This window comes from Cetorhinus maximus, chromosome 18 (assembly GCF_964194155.1).
Source record: "Cetorhinus maximus chromosome 18, sCetMax3.hap1.1, whole genome shotgun sequence".
Taxonomy (NCBI): domain Eukaryota; kingdom Metazoa; phylum Chordata; class Chondrichthyes; order Lamniformes; family Cetorhinidae; genus Cetorhinus; species Cetorhinus maximus.
Window position 1 is genome coordinate 24766091 of NC_135896.1, and position 23659 is coordinate 24789749.

Genomic DNA, 23659 nt, shown 5'->3' on the forward strand with positions numbered 1-23659 from the left:
CAGCTGCGCTAAGACCAGCATCAGTGTGGTGAGGCCCTTAAGTGATCATTAATTGTCTACTTATGGAACTCAATTGGTGGAGAGGTAGGAAGGTCGACCACGGGCCTTAACACCCTGGATTTAACTGGGGTGCAGGTGAGAAGGTGGCAGCGTGCTCATCCACCACCCGACTAAATGCCCTCCCTGCCTCCAAACATGTCACTAGAGGGGGCAGAAGATTACAGCCAATGGTACCAATCAAATTATTGAGTTGGTGAGGAATACTTGTATGTATCCCAGTTCCACTTAGTTGGAAGCTGAAAGAGACAGCCTTGTCTAATCTGGTACTGAAGACTCCTATACCATCAGTCTGGCAGAAGGAAAGACCTCTGCTCTACATTCTGAGAGGCCGTACCCAGTAAATGGACATATTGCGATGATTTCTTGAAGTATTTTTCATTTTAAAACACTACTTCTGAGTTCTGGGTCTCTAGCGTCTTCAGCCAAGGAACACCAGTTCCTGACTCTCTGGTCAAGAACATCTAACCCCTCATGTTCAACCCACAGCTCTTCCTGCCCATTCATGTTCCACTCAGTCTGCTCTGATTCGCTTTCAAATGTCCCTCAGGTGAATCTTTCTTGGCCAGTATTTGGTAGGGACAGGGTGAGTATCAGGATGTGCAATAAGGTGGTGCCAGGGCAGGTAGCACAGGGGATTGGTATATCTTCTTTCTCCTCTGATGCTTGTTGTTGTCTCACATCTAGAGGAGGAGCAGAGGAAGATGGGTTAGAATGGATTGTTGAAGAGCAAAGTTTACATGTGACTTTCAGTGGAAAGAATGAAATGGGGGTATGATGATCAAGATTTCTGACACGTGGGGCTGGACTTCCATTCCTAGGCAGGATGTCAGGAGCAGCCAATGACCTTCCAGTCTACAATTCTCCATTGGTGGCTTCAGCAGACTTTGACAACTCAGCCTCATTTACATTCAGTTGGTCAACTACCCACCTGAAACAGATGGTACGAGGCAGCTGGCTGGCTTTGGCAGGCTATATTCATGGGCAAGGATACTGCCCGCTGCCACTAGGGCAAGTTGTTGGGGGTGGGGGAAATGGGGATGGGGTAACTGGGGCCATTTCAAGGGTTGGTGGTGGTGGTGGAAGGCTGGAACCCAGGCATCAGAGTCCCAAACGTTTTGTGTAGGGTACAAAGGAGCAATCCTGCACCTCCTGGACCCATATTAGGAAGACTTCGATTTACTTTAGCAGACATGCTCTCCTTCCTGTCTGGTTTTTATGGGACGGATGCCCACTGTGGGTCTCCCACTCAGAAGGTTGTTCAAACACTGAGATCCTGTGACACTAAAAGACCCACAATTAGCACATTTTATTGAGGTTATCTCCGAGTCAGAGAGCATGCCAGTTGAGCTAACAGCAGCCAGGGATCAAGCAGTGAGTTGGATGGCAAATCTTTGCACCGTTACTTTAACTGCAGATTCATCCAAATCCTGCTGGATGCAGTGGATTAATTGTCCTTCACTGTCGCTGGGTCAAAATCCTGGAACGCCTTCCCTAAGAGCACTGTGGGTGTACCTACACCACATGGATTGCAGCAAATCAGGAAGGCAAGATACCACCACCTTCTCAAGGGAAATTAGGGATGGACAATAAATGCTAGCCTAGCCAGCGTTGCCCACATCCCATGAATGAACAAAAAAAATTGCCTCTATAATGCGAAGTACAATCACATGAAAAGGAGGAATGTCATGACCAGCCCACAGTTGGCATCTGTCATTGAACATCCCCGTCTCCAATTCCTTTTTCTAGCTGTGTCCCAGGATTTCCAAAGCTGCCTGTCTGTAGAATGTGAGAGGGCAGGGATTGGGGCCAACAGTTATGGTCTTCACCTGTGGCCAAACTCTCTCTTGTATTATGGGCAATCTTCTCCTTTAAGAAGAATATAAAAGGTAAGAATGTCCTCTGGTTACCATGAGGTGCTGTCCTGTTAACAGACAGGCCATAATTGGGGTGACAGTAAGTGCAGGAACCAAACAAACGGTTCTGTTTCATATAAGGCTATGAGTGAAGGGCCAATTCCAGGTAGAGGGAGATTGTTGAAGAGGTTCTTAACAAAGAACATTAGTAGTAAACTCTAGAAACACTTCAGCACAGCGAGAGGTTGAGGATTGTAAATGACAGAAATGCTCAGTGCACTGCATTTTTGGAAGGTTAGTTCCTCTCACCATGCTTGACCTGGCAAAGTCATTAAACTTGCTGCAACACTGTGTTTTCATGCGTGGGAACTGCAAAGTTGATAGTGACTGTATTGGCCAACTCCTACCAGTGAACCTGAGTACTTTATGGATCCCAATCAGGACATCCTTCCTGTGCTGTACTTGACTCGGCATCAATTCCATTGTTGTCTCTGAAAACCACTCCCAGTAATTTCCCAGCTTTAGTGTCTGATTGGGGAGGAAGTGTTGTGTGGAATCCCATAAAGGTCAGTACTGTGATCGTTATAGTTTTTATTCAACATAAATGGACTGGATACTGAAAAAAATTGTAAACTGGTCAAATTTTGCTGATGACACAAGGATGGGGTGAACAATAGCCACAGAAGACATAAGCAAAATATTTGCATTAGCATTTAGATCAGTTATGCATAGAAACAAACGCATATTGCACATTGAAGGTCAACACTGCTAAATATAAAGAATTCTACATACTCAAAAATTGTGGTGTAAGTATACAATGACTAGGATAAATTTAGCACAGTAAGATTTAGAAAGGAGCCAGATATTATAGCAAAGAAATTTAATAATATAATAGAATCAGAGGAGATATAACAAGTAGAGAAAGGATATTGTCGACAGGAATTATGATCAAGTTTTACAATGCACTATTTAGACCACATTTAGAATAGTGTTAGACACCACAGAAGAGTTGTACTTGCATTTGAAAGGTCAACCAGACTAATCTTAAATAGAAAGAGGATGAGTTATGAGGAAAGATTAGAGGAACTTAAGCTTAAGAGTCTAGAAAAAAGTCATTGACGTATATAATTTGTTAAATGGTATGAATAAGATAATGATACATGATGCTTTAAAACATGCCATGGAATTAAGCTAGGGAAGCCAAATGACCTTTCCTCATTTCTGAACTTTGTTATGCTATTATACAATCTGACACAGCTAAAACTGCTTTCTCATCATTTGCCAGTTTGGTGGTTGATGGAGCTGATGTTCAACCGGTTCATTATTTAATTCAAAGCAGCTTTCTGACATGGATTAAGAGATGCGCTCCTGGGCTGAAGAATAATATCCTCCCGTACAATACCTCCTGAATGATGCAGAATCTGTCCGTGCCTAAGATACAGCTTTCATTTATGTTTCCGCATGTGTACCTAGGTGGGCCTGTACTTAGCCAATATCTAAACCAGCTTCTTCAGTTTAGCAATTCGTCTTGCTTTAATCATCTACAACAAATAACATGGGTAGCTTTTTGAGTTCCTATGATCTTCATAGGCCTGAAAACTGAAGGGGTAAATTCTTTTGAGAAAATGGGGTGGAATTTCAGAGTTGTTCCCTGTGTGAGGTCTCTCCCTAATGCTGATATGAGTAGGAAAATTAATAGGTGGAAAGTCAATTACAGGTAAAATAGGTACAATTTTCCCATATGAGTAGATGACAGGCAAGATTTGAAGTATTTTATCTCAATTGTATATCTTCATTAAGTAAAAATTGAATAGGGAATCCTATTTCCTATGACTATAATGTTCATTTTCTTTACATGTGTCTGCTTTATCTAGGAACAGTATTTCTGGTTGGAAGACAGTATACAATTAATATGCTATGGACATAGTCCCAAGTGAAAATCTTGTAAATATAAGTGTACTTACTCCTGTTATATGAAGTAATACTCCTCCTTGTTGCCTCTCCTTATTGGTAAACAGGTCACTTGGAAATTCGCGGATAGCTGTAATGGGAACAATACACGTCAAAGGTTGTAAAGATCCTCAGAAGTACTCTTCAGGATAATAGGCAGCTTCAGGAGATCGTGCATACCACAGCACCTTACAGAAACAGGACTAAAATAAACAAACAATAGCAGAAAATCAAATATGTCAAGAAGGAAATGCCTCTTCAGAACAAGCTTCAGTAAATTAGAGCAAATAACCTTTATTAAGTGCATAATGAGTTTATGCTGAGCGTAGCTTATGCCTTTATTAACTAAACTGTTTGTTATGACTGTCCTCATGTATATAATCAAGGTCACTTTTGAAATTATTAAAGCTTTAATAGAAACCACACACCATTTTTCCATTTAGAATTTAAAACTGGCTGGATTTACTGCAGCCTGTTGCTGCAGGAAACATGGTGGCTGGGCCCACTCAATCACGGGAGAGGCTGCACATCATTTTCCTGGTGGCGGGAAATCCTCCCGCGATTATGTTGGAAGTTGGGAGGGGCCCAAGGGAGAAACGTGGCGGGTTGTCAATTGGGCTCATTATTGAGCCCATTATTGAGCCTGATCTCACCGGAATTTAATGGAGGCCCAGGGATTAAATGCAAGTGACACAGCTTACCCGTGACTCCCGAAGGCCGGCCTGGGGAGTAGGGTAAGGGGGGTGTGGGGGCAGGAAGGGCGCAGAACCTCGGCACTGGACAGGGGGTGTCCACTGAAAGTCACACCCCTGCTCTTGCCTCTGACCCATCTCCCCGCCTCCCCTCCCATGACCACCTACCCATAACCCCATCCCTAGTCACCTGTGGCCTACCTCCCTTGGAGATCCTAGGCCTCTCCCTTGGTGCATTATGGGCAAGATCCACAGCTCCCAGTGGGCCATGGAGAGGTGCTGGTCTCTGACTGCTGGCATCTCTCGGCGGGCAGGATTCCCACCCCTGGGGTCCTGCATCCCTTGGAAGGCCTGATCCTGGCCAGTTCCATTGGACCTACCCTCAGAAGCCAAGCTTGTTTCCCCGTGTAAGCTCCATTAAATTCTGCCTAAGGTTTTTCATTCTATCTTTTCTTCAGATTCATCAGGGACTGATTCAGAATATTTTATTCCCTTCTCTACCTTGGCCTCAAGTTAAATTCCTCTTTCATGCTGATGAATCAGAAATTTGTCCACCTTTTGAGTGTTTCAGTCAATGCCCAAGTGCTGATGACAATATCTTCCATTTTCTTTTATTCTTTCATTTGACGTGGGCATCGCCGGCAAGACCAGCATTTGTTGTCCACTCCTAATTGCCCTTGAGAAGGTGGTAGTGAGCTGCCTACTTGAATCAATAGAGTCTAAACAGTGCTGTTAGGAAGGGAATTCCAGAATTTTGATCCAGCGGCAGTGAAGGTCCTGCGATATAGTTCCAAATCAGGATGGTGCGCAACTTAAGAGGGGAACTTGCAACTGGTGATGTTCCCATGCATCTGCTGCCCTCGTCCTTCCACGTGGTAGAGGTTACGGGTTTGGAAGGCGCTGTCAAAGGAGCCTTGATGAGTTTCTGCAGCGCATCTTGTACATAGTAACTGCTGCCATTGCACACAGGTGGTGGAGGGATTGAATGTTAAAATTGGTGGATGTGAGCCTCTTGAGTATTTTTGGAGCTGCACTCTGCAGGCAAGTGGAGAGTATTCCACCACACTCCTGACTTGTGCCTTGTAGATGGCGGACAGGCTTTGAGGAGTCAGGAGGTGAGTTACCTGCCCCAGAATTCCCACCGATCTGCTCTTGCAGCCACAGTATTTATATGGCTGGTCCAGTTCAGTTTCAGGTCAATGGTAATCCTCAGAATGTTGATCGTGCGGGATTCAGTGATGGTAATGCCATTGAATGTCAAGGGGAGATGGTTGGACTCTCTCTTGTTGGAGATGGTCACTGTCTTTCGCTTGTGTGGCACAAATGTTACTTGCCACTTAGCAGCCCAAGCATGAGTGCTGCCCAGGCCTTGCTGCATATGGACACCGGCTGCATCAGTATCTGAGGAGTTGCAAATGGTGCTGAACATTGCATGATCATTAGTGAACATCCTCACTTCTGACCTTATGATGGAAGGAAGGTCATTGATGAAGCAGCCGAAGATGGTTGGGTCTACGACACCACTCTGAGGAACTCCTACAGCAACATCCTGGGACTGAGATGATTGGCCCCGAACAACCACAACCATTTTCCTTTGTACAAGGTATGACTCCCAACCAGAGAGTTTCCCTTGATGGTCATTGATTTCAATTTTGCCAGGGATCCTTGCTGCCACACTCAGTCAAATGCTGCCTTGATGTCAAGAGCAATCACTCTCACTTCTCCTCTTGAGTTCAGCTCGTTTGTTCATGTTCAGATTAAGGCTGTGATGAGGTCAGGAGCCGAGTGTCCCTCGCAAAACCCAATCTGTGCATCAGCGAGCAGATTTTTGCTGCGTCCATAAGGGGCACATAAGTGTGAAGGAGTTACATATTTTCTTTGGAAGATGATCTCATTAATTTTTTAGTCAAGCTCTCTCATTCTCATCCAGCCCTGGGACATAGATTTCAAGCTCATTCATTTTTGTTGATACAAGCCAAAGTTTCCATCTTTCACATTTACGGTCAGCGTTATAGGGTCAGTGTCCTGTTGTCCACATTTGAGAAGGGAAATCAACATCAGTCAGAGTTCCTATCTGCTCCAGAGTTTGGAACTCTGCTTCAGGCTGTGGATGGGAATTGGGCTCATTTTGTGAAATCATGAAATTCCCAACAATAGGATACAGCAGAGTTCCATTTCCTGGGGCAGCAATAGCATCAGATAGAGGCTGTAATGACAGCATCACAAGTCAATCTGCCATGCCTTTGTACACAAAAATTCAAGACCAACAGTTGTTGTTGTTTGGTAGTACAGAACTTGAGTATTGTAGAAGCTTTTCGTTTTGCACTCATCAGGGCAGATTCGCAAGAATACCAATTGTAAAGGGAGCAACAATTTACACTGCATGAGAAGAGAGTGCTGTTTGGTTGGCAAGTAGATTGGTAGAGGTGTTGTCATGGAGAATGCACCAGGGAACAGTTAACTGCCAGGCTTTTGTTTAAATTCAAACCAGGCAGATCACCTCTGATTGTTCAAGGCATTACCATGGGGAACGGCTGTCCCCCAAGCTCTTGTTTAGTTGAAAAACACGCAATGTGTGGACATGCTCCTTCTGTCTGCAAAGGACTAGGCTCTGTGTGTGAATATATGTAGCCTTTAGCATGTGTAAGTGAGCCACACTGCAAGCTTGACTAATAAACTTAAATTGGCTGAAAATGTAGTTCTTAGCGCAATCAGGATTGTTTAGTAAGTGTTGTCCAATCATGGAATCACATCTAATGTTGGACACTATGTTTTGAGTTTTGCAAGCACAGGCTGGTTGGCTACGGTCAGTATGATTATTCATTTCTCCACTAAAGCGATGCTGCCATCAAGTCAAAAAGGCGTTCTGCCTATCACACAAATGAGTAACGTGGTCTATGAATTTCAATGCTGGTGTGATGCCAGGTATCTAGGCCTTACATCCCAGCAACTGGCAGATCATATCAAACAGTATGTCCCTTCGACTGGCTCTTCAGGGACAATGGATGCCCCCAGAATATGTGGCTGATTATGCCAGTTTGCAGTACAGGCTGCTGTTGAAGAGAGGTACAATGCTGCACATGCCTCCACCAGGTCCCTGATAGCGCAGATAACAGGCCTGCTTTTTTAATACTTTTTTAAGGGATGCAGACATCACTGACAAGGCCAGCATTTACTGCCCATCGCTAATTGCCCTGAACTAATTGGCTTGCCACACCATTTCAGAGGGTAGCTAAGAGTCAACCACATTGCTGTGGGTCTGGAGTCACATGTAGGCCAGACCAGGTAAGCACGGCAGATTTCCTTCCTTAAAGGTTTTTACGACAAATGACAATGGTTTCATGGTCTTCAGCAGTCCACCGAGTGGCAGGGGCCTCAGCTGTCACTGCCTCCCATCAGCTGTGGACCCGTGTCAGTGATGTGTTCACTAGATTGTGACCTGAGCCTGCTCCGGAACTAGGTCCTACCGAGGCGTGTGTATCTGCACTGGTGGAGAGTGCAGGTGAGCGCCATAACAGGGCTTCCTCTGAGGATACTGAGTCTGATCTCGCCTTCCACACAGGCACGGTCACGCTCCTTGTTGACAATCTCTGTGGCCCGCTCCTCAAAGCTGCTGAGCGGACAAACTTCTGCCATTCTCCCTCCGATCTTGGCCTGCTCATGTTTGTTATGTGCAGTCCTTTCCTGCATAAAGACAGGATGATCGATTGTGATCCCAGTGGGTAAGTGAGCAGTTCAGAAGCATGCATGCCTATTGCCACTGCTGAGCCCTCCCCAATAAGTGATTAAGAAGCCATTTGTCCTGGAACTGATATGAGATGGATAGCTTAAAGTGGCTAGCACTCATTCAGTGCAAATGTCACACCTGCTGGTCATGTGTGACATCTCTGTGCACTCTAACCCTTAGACTACCTGATACCCTTTTGAGAGTGTGAGTTCACAATGAGTAGACGGTTCACTTGAGATGGCAGAGTGTAGCAGGTCATTCATCATTCTCCTGCACTGTAGACTGGTTCTTTTTTGGACTCCATGGGCACTAACTACCCCGGCGACCTCCTCCCAGGCCACCGTGGTCAGATGGGAGGGCCTCCTGCTCCCATCCTGAGGAAACAGGATCTCTTGCCCTTTCTGGACAGCCTGGATGGGAGTCTCCAGGGATGAATCGCTAAACCGTGGGGCCGAAGACTGTTTTCTTCTCTTGGGCATAGTGCATGAAGCACAATCCAGAGCTTCAGGCCTGCAATGAGTGAAAAGTTTCCTGGGTGCCCAGATCTTTAAATATATTGCAGATACTGTTAAATAGAACTACACTGAAGCACCAAGCGGTGTTTGCAAATCAAGATTTTTTTCCCTAATTTTACAAAACTGTTTGTGCTTAAGAAGGCTACAAAATACAGAAATAAGTCATAATGGGAATTGTTTCTGAAAGGACACAGCTGTTAAAATTCAAATGCCTACGTAACTAAGTTTACTTGTTACCATACTGACAATGCAGCTTCAAAATAACACTGCTTATGATCAAATTGTTCTCTTTGTCTTCTTCTTAGGCAGTCCCTTGGGGCTGAAGATGACTATCTTCCGCTCCAAGACTGTGCGTCTTGAGGTGACTAACAGGTCCAATGCTGGATCCGCACACTCTGCCAACGGTGGGGCAGGCAATGTTTGATGAGGCGGGTGGGTGGGATGCTCAGGTTTTGGTCAGCTCCTTCCTCTGTTTACGCTTGGCCTCCAGCTGGGTCCTTCGGAGACATTCAAAATGATTGGCACCTTCGCGATGCTTCTTCTCCAGTTTGGGTGGTCTCCAGCGAGAGATTCCCACATATCGGTGGGGGTGTTGCATTTTTTCAGGGAAGCTTTGAGGGCATCCCTGAAAGGTTGCCTCTGCCCTCCTGGTAACTGCCTGCCATGATGAAGCTCCGAGTAGAGAGCTTGTTTTTGGAGTCTTGTGTCAGGCATGCGGATGAAGTGGCCCACCCAACGTAGCTGGTTAGCCATAACCAGTGCCTCGATACTGGGGATGATGGCGTGAGAGAGAACACTGATATTGGAGCACCTATCCTGTCATTGAATTTGCAGAATTTTGCGGAGGCATCACTGGTGATATTTCTCCAGAGATTTAAAGTGTCTGTTGCACGTTGTCCATGGGAGGAATTTTCCGTGCCCACTGGCATCGGGCATGTTCAGTGGCATGAGCGGATAATATGGCAAGAAGGCCAAGAATCGATTTTGTGACATCGTGAAACCAGTTTGCAAACGTCTGCTCAGCCCGGTGATGGTGGGCTGCGTGTCCCCCCGTCGGACGTCAGGAAGCTCATTGTAATACAACAGAATAAGGCCAGCCCGTCAGAATCGTCCACCCCCGCTGGATTGTCCACCCGCGTCAGTGTGATTACACGCTGAGGCGTTTCACAACAGCATATAAAAGGTGTGTACTTTGGGCAGGCTGCACTTTGAGGGGAACTTGGAGGAGTGTGCACGGTAACATTGCGGAGTGGTCGCCCGGGTCGCCTGTTCGACTTCAAAGCTGAGGCGCACTGGGGGGTGGGGTGGGGTGGCAAAGGCTGTCCTGCAGTTTTGGTGACTTTGTGCAGGGGGGCAAAGGCCGCCCTGTGGTTGAAGGTAGTGCACAAGCACATGCAGGGTGAGGGGTGGTGGGCGAGGGAAGCAGCCACGCATTAGGGAAACCTTGTGTAAAGTGACCATTCCTCTGCAGCTGAGACAGTTCAGGAACAGCCACAATGATGGATGTGGAGTCGGGCCTCTAGCTCATCTGCCCATTCAAGAAACACAGAAGCATCAAAGTGCCACCAAGTGCTCCAAAGCTTTCCACCCCTCAGGCACAGACTGCAAATTAATGAGCGTTTTACTGCTGCAGGACAGTTGGATGACTGCGCATGTTGAACTATACCCTTGCTAAAGCTGGTCAAGGAGCAGTCACTGGTGGAGGCACTCACAGCCCCTTGCAACGTCAATATCCCGGTTTGGACCAGTCTTCCCCATGGCTCAAGCTAACAGTGCAGCCTTGCAGCGCGGGTTAGGAGAATGCCTGTGCCTGAGCTGAGAGCATAGCATGCAGTCCAATGGGCAAAGCTGCCACCAATTGGTCAAGTGGAGTGGGGTGGGATCTCAGGCAGCCAAGCAGCGCATTAATCTCTGGCCATCCAAGTGGTGGCCAGCACTCTCTGGGATGTGCTACAGGCCTTCAGACTTAACCAAGAGCTTCTTAGTAGATCTATGCTAACCACGTGTCTCTCTCTTTCATCCTGCAGGAGGAGTGCATCAGGATTATGGAGCCTGGAGAACTAGCTGTTCGCCTCGTGGCACACAGAGAGCGAAGACAACGGAAAAAGAGTGACAGAGGCTCCTGGCCGCGCAGAGGAAAGAGCAGCACCCTCTGGAAGAAGGGGCGGCTGGGGCTCCCACACATGCCACCAAAGAGCCACAGCAAGCAGTCGCTGGTCGGCGCCCACTAGGCCCAGTGTCTATACATGCCGGCTTTCATTCCTGTCGCCTAAGATTGCACGTGTCTAGGGAACTGGTTGGTCACATCTGCCACCTGCTGTCTGGTTTGGCACCACAGGGACTTGGAGGGCATCCACTGCCAGTGGTCGTGAAAGTGACAGTGGCGCTCAATTTCTACTCCAGTGGCTCCTTTCAGGGCTCTACAGGTGACCTCTGTGGGATATCACGAGCCTCCATCCACAAGTGCATCCATGAGGTCACGAATGTCACCTTTGCAAGGGCACACAACTTTGTGCATTTCACCTGGGACCAGGAGAGCCAGGATGCTGCGATGTGCCCAGATCTTGGGTTTCCCCAAGGGGAGCAATCGACTGCACTTATATGGCACTCACATCTCCATCGCAAAACGTGGTCAACTATGTCAACCACAAGGGATTCCATTCATTGAATGTGCAGCTAGTGTGCAACCACCACTAACGCTTCCTGTAGGTCTACATTCAGTTCCCAGGGCGTGTGCACAGCTCCTATATTCTCAGTCGGTCTCAGATCCCTGGAGTCCACAGAGGCTGCAGGGATGGCTTCTCGGGCACAAGAGCCACCCACAGAGGACGTGGCTGATGACACCTGTGCGGCTGCCTCAGACTGCAGCAGAGCGAAGGTATAACAAGGCTCATGCTGCAATTTGCAACTTGGTGGAGCAAACCATCCTTGGAGCAGTCCTACCTTAAAGGTGCTGAGAGCTGAAGGTGAGGTTCCAGTGCCCTCACCGGTCTGGTGGGGCCCTTCAATACAGTCCGTCAAGAGTGTCATGCATCGTCGTCGTCTGCTGCGCCCTTTACAACCTGGCACTGCAACAGGGAGACGAGCTGGCTGAGGAGGAGATGGAAGTCTTCTCTGGTGCGGAGGACACCAACGGGGATGAAGGTGAGGAGGTCCTCGGAGGCGACGTTGACGGGGATGAGGCCGTCGCACTGGCCAGACAAGGCAGGCGCGCTCACGAGGCCCTCATAGCTGCTAGATTTGTGGAGGATGATGACGACATGCAGTGAGGTGACCCCAAAGATCTTCACAAAGCCTCTGAGAATGTCTGACTCCTGTCTGACCGAGGGCAGCTCGCTTGCGCTCTGTGATCAGGGTCAAATCATGGAGACGCAGCCATGAAACGTTAAAAGCATCTGATCCTTTGTCCGCCTTCAGCACCTTGACCCCTTCAGGAGCACAGCGACACTGGTCACTGATGGTGAAGAGATGGGGGCCAATCCTACCTTAAAGGTGCTGGGAGCACACAGAGAGAATGACAGAACTCTGTGATGTCTGCCCACTACATTCTGGCAGCAAAGACAAGCACTATCGAGGTGCAGGCATCAGTAATGTGTCCAGCGAGTTTGAGGCCAGACCATCACTTTGGTCTGAAGGCTATACAAAGCACAGGGAAGAGGTCCTGGACTAAGACACCTGTCTTTATCTTGTGCAGAAATGTTTCACATCTGAGTGACAAGAACACTGCTCATCAGAACAAGGAGCCACAGGCAGGGAGACATTGTTGAGAGTTTACTTGCAATAGTGAACATTAATGTACACATAATTAACACCCATACCCAGGCTGTGCAACTACATCTTCTTAACTTTCCTAACCTTGCCGCTATGCCTTGGTGTTCCCTGGACATCCACAGCAGGAGTGGAGGCAGCCTGCTGACTGCTATGATGTCTGTGATGAACTTGGTGGATGCCCTCTGGATGGTCGAGACTTGGAAGGCCCCGGCCTGTGCTCGGGGTCCTGCTGCGTGGAAGTTGTACTCTCCTTGGCCTGTGGAGCTGGAGCTGCAGAGGTCACAGGAAGAGGGAATTCGGATGGGCTGGACAATCCTGGAGTTCACCGGATGGATGGCCCCGGGGGTACACCTGCTGATCCTCCTCTCTATGGGTGCCCAAGGGCCCCTGGCTGACTCCTTGAGAAGAAGAGGTAACTGGGCTGAGATTGGGCTGCCGGGCACCCCTCTCCTGTACATGTTGTTGATGGTCGATTATGGCATCAGTGATGGAATTCAGCCCGTGCAGCAGTGCAGGAGCGACATCCTGGACCAAGGTCACCATGGCAGATACCATCCTAACAATGTTGACCCTGTTGCGTTGGCATGCCGGCGCTATCACCTCAGCATGAAGGCAGACGGATTCCTCCATCGTGCCTTCCAATCTGAGGCGTGCAGCGGATATCCCATCCTCATGTTCCCGAGCTTGCCTTTGCAGCTCCAGCATCTGTGACATGACTGAGTCCAGAGGCTCGTCATCTGACTCGGACTCAGCAAATTTCTGGCCTCCAGCAATTTTCCGAGTGGTGGACACCTGGGAAATCCCTGCCGCCACCTGCTGTGGATCAGAAGGTGCGATGTGCTCACCAGATTGTGATCCCAAGGCTACTGTAAAGCTAGGTCCCACCCAGGTGTGTGTTTCTGCATTGGTGGAGGGTGCGGGTGAGCGCTGTGACAGGACTTCAGGGAGGGTGCCTCCAGATTCCTCTTCAGAGGTTTTTTTGGGGCTTGATTGGAAGCCCTGGACTCCATCGGCTGTTTGGCAGATGTGCCTGTGGAAGCAAAGGGAGATAATCAGTGCGTGGCAATGGCCTGTGAAACAGGACACATCACTCACAGCATGGTTGTCTGATGGATGTTGCACTACTGGATCCTCACTTGGTAGAGCAGCACCAACCTCACCGTCAGCACAGGATCGGTCCAGGTCATCACCGGCCAGCTGGATGGCTCTGTTTTCAAAATCCGTGAGGACCTTGATTTTAGGTATTCTTCCACCAGTCTGCGACCTCTCCCTTTTGTTGTGTGCCAGCTTGTCCTGCATGAATAGGGATGGGGAGACTGTAAGCAGGATGCCTGCCAGGCCAGATGATAAGTATGCCTGGTATATGTGGTGATGAGTGGTCCCATGGATGGGATGAGGATGATGACGGTGAGTGTGAGAGAGTGAATGGTGATGACCCTTGAACTGGCAGTGAGTGAGGGCCCTGTGGATGTGTGATGGGTTTGTGAGTGTGTGAGTTGAGAGTGATGAGAAGAGTGACTTACCCTGGCGGAAAGAATGAGATCATTCATCCTCTTACAGCACTGGGTGGCCATCCTCTTTTGCAGGACATTGGCACTGACCACCACTGCCACCGCCTCCCAAGCCAGATTAGTGATGTTGCTGCCCATCCTGCGACCAGAGCGGGGGTAGAGGACATCACAGCTGGCCTCCACTGCGTCCAAAAGGCACTCGAAGGACACATCATTAAATCTGCAGTCTTTTTGCCTTTCAGGCTCATGTCTTCTTTGCAGCAGTCGTGGGCTGGAAGCACTGAGAGGTGTGCGCACGTATGCACATTAAATATGGTGCCCGGCGTGATGAAGTGGTGAGGTGATGGTGTGGCGAGCGAATGAGAGCATGCTCGCCATGGAAACGACGTGTTTCCTAGGAATATATAATTAACGCGGCAGGATTGGGACAACACGGCGTGAAAAGCCGCCATTGCGGCCGGTGGTTCAAACATCGTTTTATTCGCTGGCTACTGCACTTAGTTCACATCTGGGACAATTCCACCCCATGTCTCTGACACATACAGGTGGGCAGGTACCACTGCAGCCCTGTACACCATGAGCTTGGTGCTGCCTTTGAGATCTGTGTCATCAAACACTCTTTTCCTCAGTTGGCCGAAGGCTGCGTTGGCACACTGGAGGTGATGTCGAGTTTCATCTTAGGTGTATGTTCTCGCTGAGGAGGCTCCCAAGGTATGAGAAATGATCCACGTTGTCCAATGGTCTGTCGTGGATCTTGATAGTCAGTGGGGGGCAGTATTGAGCAATGGGAGCAGGATGGTCGAGGACCTTTATCTTCTGGATGTTCAGCTGAAGGCCCATTCTTTCATACGCCTCTATGAATGTGTCAACGATAATTTGGAGCTCGGCCTCTGAGTGTGTGCATACGCAAACTCCAAATTACCATCAACGCATTCAAAATGTTCTACAACATTTGAGAACAGTCAAAATAAATATAAGGAGAGATTAGAGACAATCAAATGGATCCTGAACCTCTGGGCCTCTGGAAATATCGCAAAAGGCAAAACAACTAAACATAGATTGTTAACGTAAGTCATACAGTTAAATTCTAAAAGCTTTGATGAATTTATCTCCAGGAGTCCAGAGAGAATTGCAGAGCCTATTTGAAGTAGGTGGCATAGGCTGGGTAGAGTCAAGGAAAGAATGGGTTGAAACTGTCCTTTCTTACTTACGTCTGCTTATATTAAGTGTTTTAACAATTGGAGGGACAACTGATGACATAACTGCATTACCAGTGCTACCTCAATATGCCTGTAGACAATGGGGAAATTCCCATCCGAACATTAGAAAGATTGGGATTAGAAAAATTCATTTGACGATCAAACCAATTCCTTCCACAGATCATCCATGTAGCTCCTTTGGTACTTTAAAAAGCACTTTCCTTTTCTTTTTTGATTAAAAAAGGTACAGACACTTCAACGGTTATCCACAACTACAACTAAGAAAAGCAAAGTGCTTTTTAAAGTACCAAAGAAGCTACATGGGTGATAACTATAGTCGTGCCTTTAGTTATTCAAGTAAATTATTTATCACTATCTCTCCCCTCCTGACTTAAAGCCAATGACTCCTGCAAAGGTCAAAACTAAAAACATCAGTATCTTATCCAAATCTCCATTCTTCATGTGTGAGTGCAGGTAAGGACTTATGGTAAGCTATTCAAACCATGCAGGCCTCATGGGTCAGCTCAGCTCTGGCTTCACGTCACATTCATGCACTTGGAATTCCCACAAATTCATCCGATTGAGACCTAATGCTCCACTGCTGTCCCAGGGCTAACTCAGCTCAGGTCAGGGGATCAAGCCTGAAACCTGCTTGGTTGCCTTACAGCTCAGTAACATTATGCCCTGAATTTAAATACTGAGCTTACTGAAGGAGCCCCTCGTTTTTAAAATGGACTTTAGATATAATTTGAATAATTTTGCACCTGTTTTCAAATCATTAGACACCCACTTACACACTACTGCTCTTCCTTCATTTTGGAATCATTGTGCTGTTAATTTGGTTACCAGAAAAACATTTTAGACAAACACTTTCATTTGTTTTGCCCAGAATTCCCAATACACAAAACGCTTCATTGGAAAACAGAGAGTTGTGAACATTGTCCTAAGTCTGTGAAATTGTTCTGGCTCATTAATTCACTCAACTGAACCAGCCACATGAATACTGTGGCTACAAGTGCAGGTCAGAGGCTTGCATCGAGTTCCTCACCTTGTAAATCCCCAAAGCCTGTCCACCATCTACAAGGCACAAGTCAGGAGTGTGATGAAATACTCTCCACTTGCCTCAGCTCCAGTAAAACACAAGGAGATCGACACCATCAGTAACTTGATTTTCTTGATTAGCACCCCTATACACCACCTTAAACATTCACTCCCTCCCCCACTAGTACGTTGTGGCTGCAGTGCATATTATTAATTAAAAAAACAAAGGCAACAACTAAAGCTCCTGGTTAGTTTTGGATAATGTTAGAATGGTAATAGCCATTTTGTTGGTCAATATAGGCTCTTGAAAACAATTAATGCCTCTTGGCATTTGGTTTTGCTCCTTCTTATTCTCAGGTGTGTTGCACTGAGCTGGGTCAGTGAGACTCTTACAACTATGGGCCTTAGTGCATTCCACCTTTCCTTTGTGTATAGACTTGCTGCTCCATATGGCTCAATGACATCACACATGGCATAGCTGGTAATAGGATGTCGAACAAACTGGTACTTAACATTTTTCTTTCTCCTTTTGTCACCCTCTACCAAAAGAAAGCAAGGGACTGCTTTAAGGTCGTCAACAGTTTTGATCAAGTGAAGGGGCCCTACTGAAATAGAACTACTGATCCTGTAATTCCTTACCAAAAGTCATCAGCAAGCTCATTATTTCAACTACAGTTCTGAATTTCCTCAGACTGTCTGCCACTGCGCTGCCAGAACTTCACTGTAAGTGCAGCAGGAACCTTATCAGGGCCAACCTGCAAGTCTATTTCCCCCTTTTCCTTACTGGTTGGATAAACAAAAATAAGCTCAAGCATATTGAAGTGATCGACTTCACTTTTTGCATTTAAAAGTTGCCCCTATGTTGAATCTATTTCTTTTTAGAAAACATTGTGAAATTGGCTCAAGCATTTTAATGATATTCTGATTGCTGATAGTTGAACAACAAGCCTAGATAGGTCAAAAGAAAGAAAGGATGCTTAATTTATGTGACACATAAAACATTTGTTATGCTCATCAAACACTCTGCAATGCACAAAAATAGATAAAATAAATTCCACTTATAGACATAAACAGTGATCATTTGAACTTGAACCACTTTTCCCACCACACAATCCAGTTCTTCAAACGTCCCTTCTGCCTGATGCATCAAGGACTAGACTACTACAAAGAGATGTTATGAATTAATTAAAAATAAGATGCTCTTGATTAGAAAAGATAGCTGGAGGCTGGATTTTTGCAGAGTGCTGTAGACCCCTTCCCCCCAGCTAAAAAGTTCCCCCGCTCCCTTAAATTGCCTGAGCTAAGGCTGCCAGGCTTCCATCATGGCGTAGGCCTCAAAGGCTCAAGGGTGGGTGGGGCCCATGGGGTCCCCGCCATCTTCCCTGCACCCAGCCCCAGTAAAATTTCAGACAGTTTGGGGCCGGGTAGGTAGGTGGTGGGAAGGCTTCTTGCTGGATTTTACGTGCTCCCAACCTTCTTTTTTATTCTTCATGGGATGTGGGCACAGGTACCGAGGTCAGCATTCGTTGACCATCCCTAATTTCCCTTGAGAAGATGATGATGAGCAGCCTTCTTGAACCGCTGCAATTCATCTGGTATAGTATACCTATAGTGCTATTAGGAATGGAGTTTCACGATTTTGACCCAGCGACAGAGGAGAAAAAGTGATATAATTTCAAGTCAGGATGTTGCATGCCTTGGAGGGGAACTTGCAGGTGATGGTGTTCACATGCACTTACTGCCCTTGCCCTTCTAGATTGACAAGTCCACAGGCTTACTCACTAGTGGGGGAGCATATAATCCAGCCACTCATCTCCCCAATTTGGCAGTCCCGTTACCTTTAAAAATATTTTCATTCCAATGAGGCAGTAACGGGTTGGATTTAGGCCCGAGAGGGTAACAGAGGCAGGTGGATTTATTGGGACATAAGCCCAATTGTAATAATGAATGTCAACTCCTCAAACATTCACTCCCAACTCCCCCACCACTTCACATGACCCCAATGTGACCTCCATGCCCCTCATACCCCTCATATCCCCCATACTTGCTCCATGCCTCTCATACCCCCATACACCTCATATCCAATCATGCCCTCATGCCCCTTCATACATCCATTTATTATCCCCCAACATCCACTCACCCACTATTCAAAATGGCAGACCTTAGCAACCGAGTCGTTGAAATGGGCATGAAAAGAATAAACTTCTAATAATCTAATAGAGTTCTCACTCAAACATACTTCATACTGAAAAAAAATCTCTCATTCAAAGAAGCCATTCAAAAAATATTGAATCCCCTCAAGTGGTCACTCTGTTCTAAAAAAGAAACAAATGTCTATTCCATAACCATATCAAAGACAGGTAATCCTTTAACAACCGCTTAAAGCTCTCAATCAAACAGTCTACACAGCTCCTGCTGAAATAAGTGGTTCTGTAGCTTTTGAAAATCAGCCAACTATTCATAATGGCCTCCAACTGTTAAAACAAACCCTTGGAAATGCAAACAATAGGGGCTGTTGTAGCTGGAGGCAGAAATCCCAGAATTGGGTCCTGCCCTCTATTTTTAAAGGGCTTCGAAGTTGGTCCAACTCCGCGAAAATTCTCACCCTCCATTCTGGTTCTTTTTGTCAATTATCTTAAATCTGTTCCTTGGAATTACTGACCTATCATCAATGAAAAAAAATTCTCTCCATTTACTCTGTGAAAACTCCTCATATTTTTGAGCACCTTTTACTCTCCCTATTATCTTCTCTGCATTAAGGGGAAACACTCCAGCTTCTCTAGTCTTCATAGCATTGTACAGTAGAAGATATGCTTCAGAAGAGATTTCTGTTTTTTTCCATTTAACATGCATATGCGATAACTGAGTCACAAAATACTATCACTTTCCTTCTGTTCAGACCTAATGTTTTGTATTTTTCTCCCACTTTGATTTTGATTACTCCAGTGTAGATATGATAATTTAAAATACCAAAGCAAATCTATTCTACTTGGCCAGCAGTGTCATCCTACAACAGCCAAGCAGGGGCTGTGAAAGCATATTGAAACCCACAACGCCTTTTCAACCTAAGAGCTCTAATATAAATTATGCAAGAGCTTCATTTAAATATTACAATGTGTTAATGTTTATAATTAAGCACAATGTTATTTCCTATCTGTTTAGGATGGGATTGCACTGAGAAATCTCTTTGCCCAGCTGCAGGAAATCTGCATGCAATGGAGCTCGGAGTGTACATTTTCACACAGGCCTTTGCTTTTTGTTTCCTCATTTTTAGATTTTGTTTTTGCCTCACACACTGCAAATTGTTAACGTCAAAACAAAAAGTCAAATCTCTGAACAAATCACTAGAAAAGGCAACCGTAGATCAAGCATTTACAAATCTTCGTCAATGCAGGAGGAGTTTAAAAAATTCTGGGGCATAGAGCAACTCCAAGGCTACACAGGAGCACCGACAGCTAAGAGGCATCTACGCACAAAGTATACAGCCCCACGATGGTCACAAACACAAGTTGAAATTAATAATGGGAGTTAGTTTTACAGCAGCCTAAATACCAAATATTTTCTTGCCAAAATGGAACAGCATGATTTAACAAATTGCCAGGGAATTCAGCTTGCACTGGTACAACTGCCTGAACTCATTATTTTATCATCAAACACATCTACAGGCCCTTGCGCTCTAACCTGTTAATGATCAAGAACACATGTCTCAGCCATATCCTGGGAGGCAGTTGCAGAGCTGTGATAGCTACTGTATAGACCGCAAGTAGCCAACAAACACCATAGGGGCAGCAGTGCCATTGGCAGTCAAGATCTCCAGCACCCTCAGCTTTACTGTTTCCAACTCCTTGAAGATTCTGCAGCAGGAGCCAACAATAATCATAGAACTGTTGCAAGGCAGAAGGAGACCATTCAGCCCATTGTGTTCATGCTGGTTCTCTGTAAGATCTGCTCAGCCAGTCCTACTCCCCTGCTACAGAATCATAAAATAGTGCCATGGGATGTTTTGCATCCACTTGAGAGAGCAGACAAAACGTAGGCTTAATGTTTCATCTGAATTTCAGCACCTCCAACAGTACAGCACACCCTCCACACTGTATTGGAGAATCAGCCTAGATTTCTGTGCTCAGGAGGAGGAACTTGAACCCACAATCTTCTGACTCAGAGACAGGAGTGCTACCAACCAAGCCACAGCTGACACACTGAAATCAGAGCACACCTGAGATTTGGCCCAGGACCTCGCGCACATTTCAATAAACAAACCCGAAGTGAGTAACATACCCTGGGCCAACAAACCAACTGCCCACATGTGTAGCAAGCAGGTGATTGATACATCAGTCTGCATGGCCAACACTTCCATCTCCTTTCCCACTGAACACCAGGAATGAGATATCAATAATGAGCAATCAGAGTCAACCTGCACAGTTTGAATTTGAACAAAGCTGGGCAGTTAACTGGTCCATGCTGCATTCTCCATGCCAAGCCTCCACCAGAGTCCACTTGCCAACCAACTCTCTTTTCATGCAGTATAAATTGTTGTTCCCATGTTACTGTTGGTAATTTCTTGCAAGGTATCCTGACAAGTGCAAAACGAATAACTTTGGTAGCATGTTTCTTTTTCAGCACAGCTGGTATTATAACTTACACATGTTGTGCGTTACGGCTGTGAGATTGTGTGGGAGTGAGGAATAGCCAAATAAGACAGAAAACCTGAATGGTCCCAGCCCCATGTTTATGAGGGGGTTTTGTCTACTCTCTTAACGTTCATCAATCTAAGGATGTCCAGGGTGGCCTCCTGGAAGGAAGTTAAGGGTTTGTAATTTCTAAACTCTCTTCCAGTTCGGATCTGATCCACGATATTGTGTGCCATCTTGTCATTCAAGCAGAGGAGTAATCTTGTTGCAAGTTGAAGTAGTCCGTACACAGAGACAGGCATATGCCTGATCTGCAGCTTATCCTGAGTGCCAGTAAGTGATTATGCATCATACGGCTAGATTATGTTATGATTAATTTATGCATGAAGCCCTGAACAAGTGAGTTTGGCAAACCTTTCAATGATAATTTTCAGCTTGAGAGCACAGTGTGCTGCAATATGGGACTTCATGTTAAATAATAATAGAAGCAGTGTAGGGACTTGACATGGACTAGCAGTCAGCCCTGACTCAGTGGCAACAATCTTGTCTTTGTTTTGGAAGGTTGTAGGGTTTGTAGCTTCACAGAGCGTTGAGCACATAGCACCAAATCTTAACTCCCAAAAGCAGGCGGGTTAGGTAATGTTAAAGGTTAAAATGCAAATGGTCTGAAACAGGAACTGAGCCCACCTCAAACTCACCCATTTTCAGTTTTAATGGAAGTGGGACAAGGGGTGAGTGACCACTCACGGGAAGCGTTGGTCACCTAAATATTAAACTGAGGCTGGCTACTTTCATTTTATCATCTTTCCACTTGTAATTGCAGATGGTCAGATTTCCTGGGCTTCGGGGAATTCACCAGCTTAAAGAAGGCAATGGACTGAATCCATCAAGTAAGTGCTTTACGGCACTGCTTGTGGGCCTGGAGAAGCAGGAGTGCTTTCTCCAAGCCCAATAAGTTGCCTAATGAACCATCCCTTGACCATTGGATCACGATTCAACATTTCCCTTAGGATCAGGACCATCCTGGACTATCAAGGTAGCTCCCCTCGCAGATGGGGAGACCCTAAGCGATCCAACCCTCCCTCACAACCCAGAACTCATCCTGCTCTGAAATCCAGACATCCCCCGAGCCCTATGATTCAGCCTCCGGCGATCACAATCCAGGCACCGCTGTATGATCTGAGCTCCCCATGATCTGGACACCCCATACGGCCTAGAGCCCCCTTCATCACCACGATCTCTCCCAGTCCCCTAATACGCTGGCCTGCTGTTATAAGTTTTGGGCCTCTGAGGCAGGCTTCCTGTCTGAAAGTCTCCGCCTGTTCATCAAGGGAACTCCATGGAAAAAAATAAAGAATCCATGCAGTTGAATTCTGCAGGACATTCAGGAAATATGTAACTCTGGGTATCCTCACCCCATACCACCCACGCAGAGCTCGCCCCCAGGCTGAAATGCAGACCATGATCTAGGCATCATTTTAGTGCAGTTCTGAGGGATTCCGATTCAGACGATCAAATTCCAATTAAACATTCATTCCTGTTATGAATTTTCTCTCAAAACATTCAGGATTTTGGGGAGATGGTAGAGGGCGGTGGCATGAGACTAATTTGGTCAGAATCCATTACGAAAAGAATCATAGTCATTTTCGGCTGCTCTTTTAACCATAGGTGTATAATTTCTTCACTGCATGATATTCATAAAGTAATAAATACAATGGCCTTTTTATATGCATTATGGACAGCACCTTCTCCCTACTTGGGATCTTAAGTTGCTTTTTCATCACCATCTTCACCGATGCTTCCAGTGTGAATTTTGCAAACTGTTCAAAGTAAGGATTGTTCGTTACATTAAAAAGCAATTAACTGATCAAAAGGAAATCACAGAAGACAACCAGAGGTAACTCATTATATGGGACAACACTTAAATTACCTAAATCGCTGGAGATGTAATAGAAGAAGTTGTTTAGATGCCGATTAACGCATAAACTCATCCATAATAAAAATCTGGAAATGAAAGCTAGCCTTAGTAACGGGGACCATGAAACTGTCATTGATCATTGTAAAAAACCATCTGGTTCACTGATGTCCTTTAGGGAAGGAAAACTGCCGTCCTTACCTCGTCTGGCCTACATGTGATTCCAGATCCACAGCAATGTGGTTGACTCTTAAATACCCTCTGAAATGGCCTAGCAAGTTACTCAGTTCAAGGTAAATTAGGAATGGGCAACAAATGCTGGCCTTGATAGCGACACCCACATCCCATGAAAGAATAATTTTAAAAATGCTTTGTTAAACCCGCACGAATGGAATTCTTTCCCTGAGCATTCAACCTCAAGTTGTCCTCTAATTGCCATCAGTTGATTGTTCGGGCACTCCATGTTTACTGGGCTGCAACTCTACTGAATTACTAAATAATCAACATCCATCAAATTAAACCCTGACAAATACTTTACAGCCAGTTAGAAATATACACTGTTCTAATCCAGAGAGATTGGCACCGATTAAACAAACAGTTTAATGCGGAGTAATTAAAGGCCTTCTGCAACTCCTGGTGAATGCTTTAGTCATTTAAATAACTTTTCATTGAGTATCACGGTTTGCATTTATAATTTGCTCTCTGTGTGGGATTGTGCATCTAAAAGTAATTTACTAGGCAGAGTGAAGGAAACCGAGCAAGAATGGCTGTGGGGCAAATTGAAGAGTTGCATT

The 23659-nt window shown here is 46.0% G+C and overlaps 1 protein-coding gene across 1 annotated transcript in view; it reads right to left on the reverse strand.

The window, feature by feature from the left end:
* LOC144692999 (sodium/potassium/calcium exchanger 4-like) overlaps positions 1-23659 on the reverse strand; it is a 278798-nt gene that overhangs the window by 91591 nt on the left and 163548 nt on the right. The window contains exon 3 of the mRNA XM_078562236.1: positions 3878-3954. Within this exon, the coding sequence (XP_078418362.1) occupies positions 3878-3954 (77 nt within the window). The remainder of the gene's footprint in view (positions 1-3877; positions 3955-23659) is intronic.